This window comes from Heloderma suspectum, chromosome 10 (assembly GCF_057233095.1).
Source record: "Heloderma suspectum isolate Gila_16-S chromosome 10, 16-S_ref, whole genome shotgun sequence".
NCBI classification, from domain to species: Eukaryota; Metazoa; Chordata; class Lepidosauria; order Squamata; family Helodermatidae; genus Heloderma; species Heloderma suspectum.
The window spans coordinates 3,905,486-3,915,615 of NC_139467.1; the positions used below are offsets into that span (position 1 = coordinate 3,905,486).

The 10,130-nt window shown below is 51.5% G+C and overlaps 1 protein-coding gene across 1 annotated transcript; it reads left to right on the top strand.

Moving 5' to 3' along the window:
• Positions 1-279: 279 nt before the first annotated feature.
• ZFP36 (ZFP36 zinc finger CCCH-type) lies at positions 280-9,066 on the top strand. Its single transcript, XM_084814680.1, has 2 exons — positions 280-430; positions 5,874-9,066. The coding sequence occupies exons 1-2, from the start codon at positions 395-397 to the stop codon at positions 6,903-6,905; spliced, it is 1,068 nt and encodes a 355-aa protein (XP_084670806.1). The 5' UTR covers positions 280-394; the 3' UTR covers positions 6,906-9,066.
• The last annotated feature ends 1,064 nt before the right edge of the window (positions 9,067-10,130 follow it).

Sequence of the window (10,130 nt, forward strand, 5' to 3'; positions counted from 1 at the left end):
GCTCTTCTGATGTTCTGATTAGTAGTACTGGTATTCATTAATCAATTAATGGACTCCAGGGTGGCATCCATAAGAACTCCAACGCAAGGTGAAGACAACACGAAGCTATCGCCCCGCTGGAGGCCTTTCGAGCCGCTCGGGGGCCGCTCGCTCCGTCCCCCGGCGGCTCTGGGCGGGCGGCGGCGGCTCCTCCTCTCCGGAGCCGCCCCATGAGCTCATCGGCCGGCGGGGGCAGGGCCCGATCCCGCGATATAAGGGCGCGCCGGCGGCACGGCGCTCAGACGCGGAGCTTCGGCGCGAGTGAGAGGCAGGCAGCGGGGCTGCCGAGGAACAGCAGCACCGCCCGCAGCCACCCAGCCGCTCCTCCCGACCGAGCCGCGCAAAAGCCGCCGCCATGAGCTCCATCCTGGACGTGAACACCCTCTACGAGGTAAGGCGGGCGCCGCGCCGCGCCGCGCCCTCCCGCTCGCCCGGGGAGAGGGGCGCGCGCTGCGCTCGGAGCCCGCCCCTCGGCCGGGCCGGGCCCTCGCCAGCTCCGCGCCGTCTTCCGCCAGGCGCGCGTCTTGCGCGGAGAACTCCGGGGGCTGCGCGCCCTCGCCCGCGTGCCCGCGTGGTTCTTCTGCTCTTCGCCCCTCCGGTGCCGCCCGATAGCCGGCGCCCCCTGGGCGGTTCACCAGGCAGGGGGCCTCGCGAAGGCCGGCGCCTTGGTCTTTGGCGAAGGCGCGCCCGGCTGGCCAACGGGGGCAGATCAGGGCCGGGGGCGGGGGCGGATTGAGGGGTCTCGTCTCGGGGGGCCCTGCCGAGGCCTGGGGGGCGCCGCTTTTCGCCTCCGGGCAGGGCAGGGCAGGGCAGGGCAGGTCGGCGTCTCCGACGCGGCCGCGCGCCTGGCCTGGCCACGCTCTCCTTCCAGCCCGGGTTCCAAGGGAGCCTCTCCCTCTGAAATCACCGGTGCCGGGGGAGGGACGCGGCGAGCGTTCGCCTTGCACAGAACTCTTCCATCGCGCAGCGGGGTGGAGGGGCTGGCCGTTTCTCCAGTCTCCGCACCCGGGTGTCATTGAAACACGGAAAGATGGGCTGCCAGGTCAAAGCTGCAGCGAAAGGATGTTGCTTTCCTGCCTAAAATTTCGGGCGGGGGGAGGGAATATGTTCCCATAGGCAGTTTCTTGTCCATAGCCCCCCGCCCTTGTATGCCGAAACAGCCCTGGATTTCCCCCCCCCCCCCCGGGAATGGTTGTGTGTTTATTTCAAAGAAAGACAGCTATGAACATAATGTCATACTTTGGGTTTGGTGGCTGCTGCATTATGAATATGCAGGCTTTTGAGTTACGTAGAGCTCTGTGTCACATGTCAACCAGGAGTGCTGAAATTCAGGCAGTATTGGGAAAGGATGTTGGTGGGGCTGCAACAACACCTTCTCCCCTCCCCTCAGCTAATCTGTACTCTAAAAAACCCACATATTTTGAACCCAGGGTGCCTCCTTGTCCCTTCCAAGCCATGCCCATATCTGTAATACTACAGCGGCTTGCAAAACTCATATCCTTTACTTCTTTGGGGTTCTGACTCTATTAAACAGCTGATGATAAAGTAGATAGTTGGGTTTTAAAATGATCAAGGGTGGGGAAAGCAACCATCACTTCCTTCTCTTCTTGAAATATGTAGAAGAACTTGCTAAAACTCGAGTACAGCCTTGTCAAACCTGGCAGTGCTGGCTGGATGGGAGATGTTGTCCAATACATCTGGAGGGCACCAGGTTGGGGAAGGGAGCTTCAGTAATGTTGTGGGACTGGAATACTGCTTAGTCAGGGGTGGTACTCAGCCCCCCATTTCCTGTGCAAAGGGCTTTAAAGCCCCACATTTCGTGGAAATTGGCATTCCCAGAAAAATAGATCCAATTTCTGAATAGCCAGATGCTGCACATGCGTTCATCTTTGTAGTTTTTCTTTTTTAAAAAAAATCAGTTTTGGGGGGCGAGAAATGTGGCATCAGATGTTCTCAAACTGATCTTCTTTCCGTATATTTCCTTTTGCTTCTCAAAGAGTTTTTCCCTTCCTGAAAACTCTTTGAATTGAAAACTGAAAACTCTCCAAATTGGGTGGTTCTGAAGGGGGGCAGGGACTAGGAACTTTTCTTTGGCTCACTTCCTGAACAGCTACTTTTTTCTAGGTCAAAAATGGCCATTTTTTTCCCCTTTCCTTTCGGCTCGGCTAGAAGGCTGAGAAACAAGCAGCCTTTGTGAGTTTATGATATAGGCATTTCAGCCTTGGATTTCGCAACCCCTTTTTTTCCTACACCCCTTCCTTAAACTGGTGCAATCATCCGGGACATGTCCGTGGATTTTCATCAGCTGGAAAGACAAGGGGGAGAGACAAGGGGGGAAATGACCTTCATTCAAGTGTTCTGGGAAATACTTCCAAGGCATCGAGAAAGCAATCAATCAGTAAATTCAAGATTTTTTAAAATGTGGCTTTTTAATTAGAGACCAATTCCTTATCAAAGATGTTCCTCTTCTCCCCCCTCCCACCCCCTGAGCTGACTGCACTGATGAAATCATGTTTTATTTTTGCTTGAGGCAGGGTGTCATTAATTTTCCAAGTGATAAATGTGTCATCTCTAACTGAATTGAGCAAAACAGCTTTGCGAGGTGTCCGCCAAAATATTTCTCCATATGGAGAGGCGCTGGGCAGAGTGGGCATATAGGTAAAACTTGGCAAGAGCACATAGATGGCTACAAAGGGCATATTTCATGTCCACCTTCCCCCTTATCCACCCCTTGAATCATCAGAAGTAGCCTTGCAAACAAGTCCATACAAGTTGCTAGTCCCCACACCAGTGTTGGTCAGTAGCCTGAAAATGAGAAGAGAGGGAGACAACTTCCACCTGATCCTTACCAGATATTCAAAATGCTCCCCTGCCTTTTTGTAAATAGGTAACGATTGACTATTTACAAGCCTGGATAGTCTTTTGATCCTACAAAATGGGTACACATAACTAGAAAGATATACTCATTCTCTTAAAAGTTCTGTTTGCAGCCTTCGCCAACCTAGCGCCTCCCAGATGGGTTTGACTACAAATCCCATAATCCCCAGTGGTCATGGGTGATGGGAGTTGTAGTCTAACACAATCTGGAAGGTGCCAGATTGAGGAAGGCCGATGTAACTCCATTAACTATCCTGAGGAGAGGTTGAGAACTAGTACAGCAAAGGTTGCTACATCTTGATGAGGGTCTTATGACTTGTAGAGTTAAGTTGCTTGAAGATTAACAGGGTGGCAAAACCAGGTTGGTTAAAAAACAAATCTAAATTTGCCCTCCCCAACCTGGTGCCCTCCAGATAAGTTGGACTGCAACTCCCATCATTTCCAGCCGATATGCATGCAAATATTGCATGCATTCCATTGTATCCCGAAACCTGTGGTTTGGGACAAAAATTGTGTGAGCAACTTCTCTTGACTTATGTAGAAATATTAGAAGCTACATACTTCAGCCAAAGTGATTGTAATTGCCTTGTTTTGTCATCTTTAAATAAATGCCGTGAATTTGAAAAGATGGGGGGGGGTTAATCAGTTGGATCACATTTTTATCGCGAACATCAGAGGCAAGCTTAGTTGAGCTTCTGATTTTGGTGTGAAGCTCCTCCTTGACATGCTAGTTGCAAATAGATCTGGAGGAGCATAAGGTTTCTGTGGGAGCCATCAAGGAAATGGGTGTTTTTCTTTCATGTGTGGGTTTCATGTGTTCCTTTCCACCCTTCACACCTTTCTCTGCACAGCAGGATGTTTACGCAAGATGAGAAAGTCTGTGCTGTGTGTGTGTGTGGCATCCTGGCACAAAAGCCCCAAACGGGGGTGGGGGGGGGCAGCCATGATGGTCAGAAATGAAGAGAAATCTTTTTCTTTCTTTCTTGAACTGTGGGCTGGCCTTTTTCTTTTAAAAGCACAGCTGGATTGTGAAACAGAAGTTCTTCAGAGATGAAGAAAGCTTTCTTTCAGGCAGAGAAGAGATAGATGGGAGGGCATGAAAAATATCACAGCCCTATAGCACGCTGTTGAGCCTTCGCACTGTCTCTCTGTCGCTTAGTATTACTTTCAAGTTTCTAGGCCTCATGGCTCTTTGAAGTCTATGCCCTGACTATATACCTTCCATTAACTTCACATGCTTCCTTTGTTCTGCGCAAGCTCATGCCCTGCCCACCCTCTTGACTCCCACCTACTCTTGTCATCTGCCACTTACTGGAATAAACCCTCCCCTTCCTGTTTGTCAAGCCCCCTCATCCATCAACTCCTTCCTCTTTTGCAAGCCCTGTTTTGGACTTGCCTCATCTTCCTGGCACTTCCATGGCTACCTGCCACCTCCTCCCTACCACATCCACCTGACCTCACTCACTCTACCCTCATTTCCACCTAACTTGGATTGTATGCTCTCTGGGGCAGGGGTCTTGACACTTGAATGCTTGTGGGGCAAGGAAGGCAAGCAACTTTCCATTTGAAAAAGGGGGGTTAGACACTACGCACGCAGCTCGCCCAATGTCACACTGTACAGACAGGGTTCAAACTTGATATTATTTATTTTACTGGGATATACCTTTCCCCACTTGTAACCCAGTTTACAAAATTTAAAAAATTTGCTGACCCATAGTTTCAAAACACCAATCACTAAGACCAATGAATTGTTACTTGCCCCATATACATTGGGGCTGGTTGAGCTTAAAACAAAAGGACGGGCCCCATCCACCAGAACGTTCTCTTGTGCAAATCCCATGAGAATGAGTGAGTGAGCAGCACAGGAAACTTCCCAACTTGTGCAAGAGAATTTCCCAGTGGATTGTGCCCTAGAACAGCCTTCCCTAACCTAGTGCCCTCCAGGTGTGTTGGACTGGGGGTGATGGGAGTTGTAGTCCAACACATCTACAGGGCACGGGCTGCCTTAGAATTAGATGGGAGATAAGTTTGGCTTTTAGGAAAACGCTCGAAGGTACAAAAAAACTGCCAGTTTAAAAAAGAAGCAGCGAAGCCATCTTGTGACAGTTTTAGGTGCAGGTTTTCATGCTGCCCAACGCCCACCCCACCGCTGGTTTCTGGCTCTGCTGTCCCTGCTGAGCAGCTGTTCCTCCCTGCAGCTCTGGTCCAGCTCAACTTCTTTAAAAATAACTGCGGCCCAACCCACCAAGGCTCTATTGGATGACCTGACGTCATCCCTTTGCCTGTCGCCAGTGCCCGCTTTGCTTCAGGAACCTCCTCTTAGTCCTTCCTTGGTTTCTCCACACACGCCTTGCCCCTCTCTTCTTCCACCAGATGCCTCCTAGTATCAGTAACGCGCTGGTGGAGGGGATCTGAGTGAGGATTTTTGTAGAGGGGAACAATTGCCCCACTGCTCTTGCAGAGTGGAACCAATGTTTCAAGAAGGGCTTTGGTGCCATCTCCTACCCTGGGAATCCTAGGCAGGTCTGGTGGCTGGGGGTTGTGACGATGATCTGGGAACGTGAAATGCTTAGGTTGGCCTTCTCCAAACCTGGTGGCCACCAGACTACGACTCCCAGCATCCCTCATGCACACTTGCCACTTGCACATGGGAGCAGCCTGTGGGGGATCCAGCGCCACTGCGAGAGCTCTTGTATGTTCGGTCGTCTCCAAGGCCTCGTTTACGTGATGCGCATGCACATCACTTGCTGTGCCCCTGATGACCGCCAGTGGGAATGGTGAACGGAAAAGCACTGGATCCAAGGTGGTGTGGCAGAACCCTCTGCGGGGCTCTCCCTGGCTAGGCCTGTCTCCCCGCGGGGGGGCCACGTAGCAGACAATATTGCGGTGTGGCCAGATGTCCCCTTCTCTGCAGATACCTTGTGACTAACCCGCTCTCGTTTCCTCTCCCCTGGCAGAACCTCCTCAATCTGTCGCTGAGCGAAGAGCAGGAGGGGTCGAACACCCTCCTCTCCCGCTGCCCCTCGGCCTGCTCCTCGGACACGCCCTACAGCAGCGGCGGCGGCGGCGACCCCTCCCCCGTCTGGCCCCTCCGCAGCCACTGGAGCCCCAGCAGCGAGCAGCTTCGCCCCGTCGGAGAGCCCGGGCGGCGCCCCCCACTGCGGCCCGATCGCTCGGTCAGCCTCATTGAGGGCAGGGCCCTCCCAGCGCCCCCACCGGGCTTCCCGCCTCTCCGACACTCTCCTCCAGCTCAGGCCCTGTCCTCCCGCTACAAGACGGAGCTGTGCCGCACCTTCAGCGAGACTGGCAAGTGCAAGTACGGCGCCAAGTGCCAGTTTGCCCACGGGGCCTTGGAGCTGCGCACAGTCAGCCGCCACCCCAAGTACAAGACGGAGCTGTGCCACAAGTTCTACATCCACGGCGAATGCCCCTACGGCTCCCGCTGTCACTTCATCCACTACCCCGAGGAGGCCCACTTCCACTCCCCGTCCCCTCAGCTCTTGCGCCAGAGCGTCAGCTACTCCGGGGTGCCGGCCACGCGCCAGTCCTCCCCTCTGCCCAGCATCCCTGATCCTGCCTCCTTTGCCCGCGCCCCGTCGGTCTCGCCGCCTCCCGCCTCCGCCGACCTCCTCTCGCCGGCCTTCAGCCACCTGCACTCGGACCCCGTCTCCTTCATTTCCACCCTGGGCGACGCGCTCTCCTCCAGCGGGGGGCGGTGTTCGTGCCGTTGCGGGAGGCCCGCCAGCCTGGCCGGCCCTTTCCAGACCAGCCGAGACTACTTCTCCGCCACCCCCGGAACGCCGGCCAGCGCGGCCTCCATCCTGCCCAGAACGCCCTCCTCCAACTCCCTCTCCGACCCTGACAGCTACAGCAGCTCCAGCAGCTTGAGTGGGTCTGACTCTCCCGTCTTCGATGTGCAGCCCCCCGGCGGGCCGGTGGGGAACGCCCACAGGCTGCCCATCTTCAACCGACTGTCTGTCTCGGAGTGAGCGCCATGGACTTGGGAGGGGTCAATCTGTATATGTATGTGTGATCTTCCCTTTTGCGAGGGGGGGCTCCCCAGTCTGCCCTCTGGACCGATAGCCAGCTGGCTTCTTCAGAGCAGCCACTCTTGTTCCAGATGTTCAAGCACGGCAGTGCCAGACTTGCCCCCCTGACACTCTGGCTAGCCAGTTTTTTGCAGGGGGGGGGAGTTTGGGACACCTCTTTCCCTCCCCACTCGTTCTAGTTCCTGCCTTATAGCATCCAAGTGTGCCTGGGCAATCTGTTGCCCTTTCAGAAATCCAAATTGGTTCTGATTTGTTGTGCATGACCCCGCCCCCCGCCCATGCCGAAACACACACGATGTAGTGCCTTAAGCGTGCATGAAAGGGGCCCGGTGTCTAATGGGAAAGCGTCTTGGTTTGTGCTGTACAGCAGCGGCCAGCAACTTGATTGACCAGGTGACCGAGGCAGCCTTGACATGGGGACGGTGGGCCAAGGTCTTCCCTGCTTCCTCTCGTTGGGTTATCCCACCCAGTCTCTTCCCACTCAGTGTTCATGCTCCCTGAGAATGACTCCCCTCATTTTCCCCCATGATGGCAATAGCAAACACAAAAGAGACGAGACTGGCCGCTTAACAACCATTCAAAGCTTCCCCTTTCCCCCACAGGTAAGGCAGAAGCGATCAGGATGAGCAGGGGCTCTGTGTGCTCACTCCAGCACCTCCCCTTTTCTGGAAAGTGAGGGGGAATGGGAGCAACGCAAAGGGAGAAGGAAATAGAGGGGGGCCATTTGGAGGGCCAGGTTAGGCTCACAGCCTTCCCGTTGCTGATTTCCCCTCTATTTCCCTGCATGGGACTACATAATCACGTTCTTTTAAAAATGTGCCTTGCATCAAAGTGCCACGTTAGATGCCTAAAAGAAAGAGGAAGAGCAAAATATCCATGTAGCTAAACAATCAATCCCTCTCTTCCCCCTACCCCTTTCTTTCTCAGGGGTAAATGCCTTTTTCTGTCATCCAGTGAAATTTGACTATTTGGATGCAGGGAAATGTCTGAATCCCCTTTCTGTGTCTCCCCCAATCTACCAACGTTTTTAGCTGTGCTGGGGGGCGGAGACAGGAGGGCGTCTCTCTTTTGGCATTCTGTCCCTGAGCATTACACAAAGGAAGCTGTCCCAGATGGCTCTAGGAGAAAAATTAGATAGTTTACCTTTTGATGTAGCAGATTCTTTTTTTTCTCATTGGGAAGTAATTACACAATGGTTGGAGGGAAATCTGAGAAGGGGAATGAGCCAAGAGTTACAATCTTGGAGTCTGTTTGTATGCCTTGTTTTTGTTTTTTACTTTTCTGATTTTAAAATACCTTGTTTATAACATACTGTGAATACCCCCTCCCCTACTTAGCCCCCGAAATAACAAGGGGTTGCAAACTTGGAAGAGGGGCAGCTGAGTTTTTACCTCCCCCCCCCCACACACACACTTAATTGTGTTTCTTGTCCTGAGGTCTTGGAACGTTAAAGCAACCTGTAGCATTTTCAAGGTAGTTTACTTTTCCCTAAAACCAGGATGGGGGTCCCCTGTCTCTAATATAGCCACTCCTTTGCTCCCCCTAATTTCCAGTGAGGTCTCAGGGCATACTTTTAATAAGAACTACCAGGTTCAGACTAGCCAGGTGGATTGATTTCAAGACAACTCTCTGTTCAAGGGCTAAAGCAGATGGTTGAGTGGGGTTAAATTGCTCAGGATCATGCCCATCCCAAGCTAGCCCTGGATGGGCCTTCCTAAGAGAAGAATACGTTTAAGAGCTAGGTCAGATGGAGATTAGAACCAGTGGTGGTTATGGTCGTTCCACAGGATATTTGTGTCTGCATCTGCTGGTGGTCCATCTCCAGGATGTATTTGACACCATTTGTTATTCCCATGATAATAACATCCTTGACTCCAGTCTCTGCTGTGTTTACAGAATTAAGGGATTGTTCAGAGAGTGGACAGAGCTGGAATAATATAGTTAGGGGCTCAGATAATTAGGGGCTTTTGAAGCCATTGCAGCTGGCTGGTGGTTGTTTTAATGGGATAAAAAATAGCAATGCTACTAAGCATGAACATGAGGAGGTGCAGGGATTCAGAATGCACCTGAGATTGCAAAGAAGGGATTCTCTGCCTGTATTAAAAAAAAAATGGGGGGGGGGGCTGTTGATTCAAGGTAACTGTCCTGAATGAACAGTCTGCCAGATCCCTGATCAAGTATGTAAACTTACAGCCAATGTTGTTTTGTCAAATCAGCCCAAGCCATCCGATCTAAATCAAGACAGTTCTGTTCTTGCCATTTTGCACTCATTTTGCACTGACAAACATCAGCTACAAAAGATGTAGATCAGCAAGAGACCGGAGCAGGGATTGTGGGGGTGGGGGGAACATCTTTCTTTTATAAACCAATGTTGATGCTAACCACCTGCATTTAATTACTGTGGGGGGTGGGGGTGATTTTTTAAAAAAACAACCCTCAATGTTTACCTTGTAATAAGGCGATAAGCGAACCAAAATGTCAACTATTTATAGACTCTTATTTATTCAGAGTTTTATATGATATTTATCTTTTTGTAATATTCCAAAATAATATATTATATATATATATATATATATTTTTGTGTGTGTGAAATATGAAAAAGTGATGTGCTAAAATTTTAATTGTTAAAACATTTGCTTTTTTCTTTGCTAGAAAAAAAAGTTTGCTACTTCTTTTCTGAAACTCAGAATTTCAGATAAAAATAACGGTGCAGCCAATAAGTAATAATAACTAGAATAAAGAATTCAAAGATTAGATGGATGGTTCCGTTACATACATTTGTGTTGTGTCTCTCCCCTCCCCCTTTCAATAGTACAAGCTCTTGTACTATTTATCATCCCTGTCAACATCTACAGCATTTTCCAATATAAGGAAGTCATTCCTAATTTGTAATACTCTTCTATTCTTGCGAAGACCAGCCAGGTCAATCCAGTGTACTTCATGGCTGAGTTAGGTTTTGAACCTAGAGCCCACCAGGCAGAGGAGCAGGCAGCTGGAGCTGGGACACTAACCACAGCTCAAGATCCCCCTCCTTCTGAAAGCCAGTTGCTCTTGGAGCACAGCCAGTCCTGTGCCAGGGCCAGCTCTAAACGCCCCCAAATCTACTGGCACTCCCTCAGGTCTATACGCCGTATTGCTGAGGGGAGCTGCTGGGCTTTCTGCCTG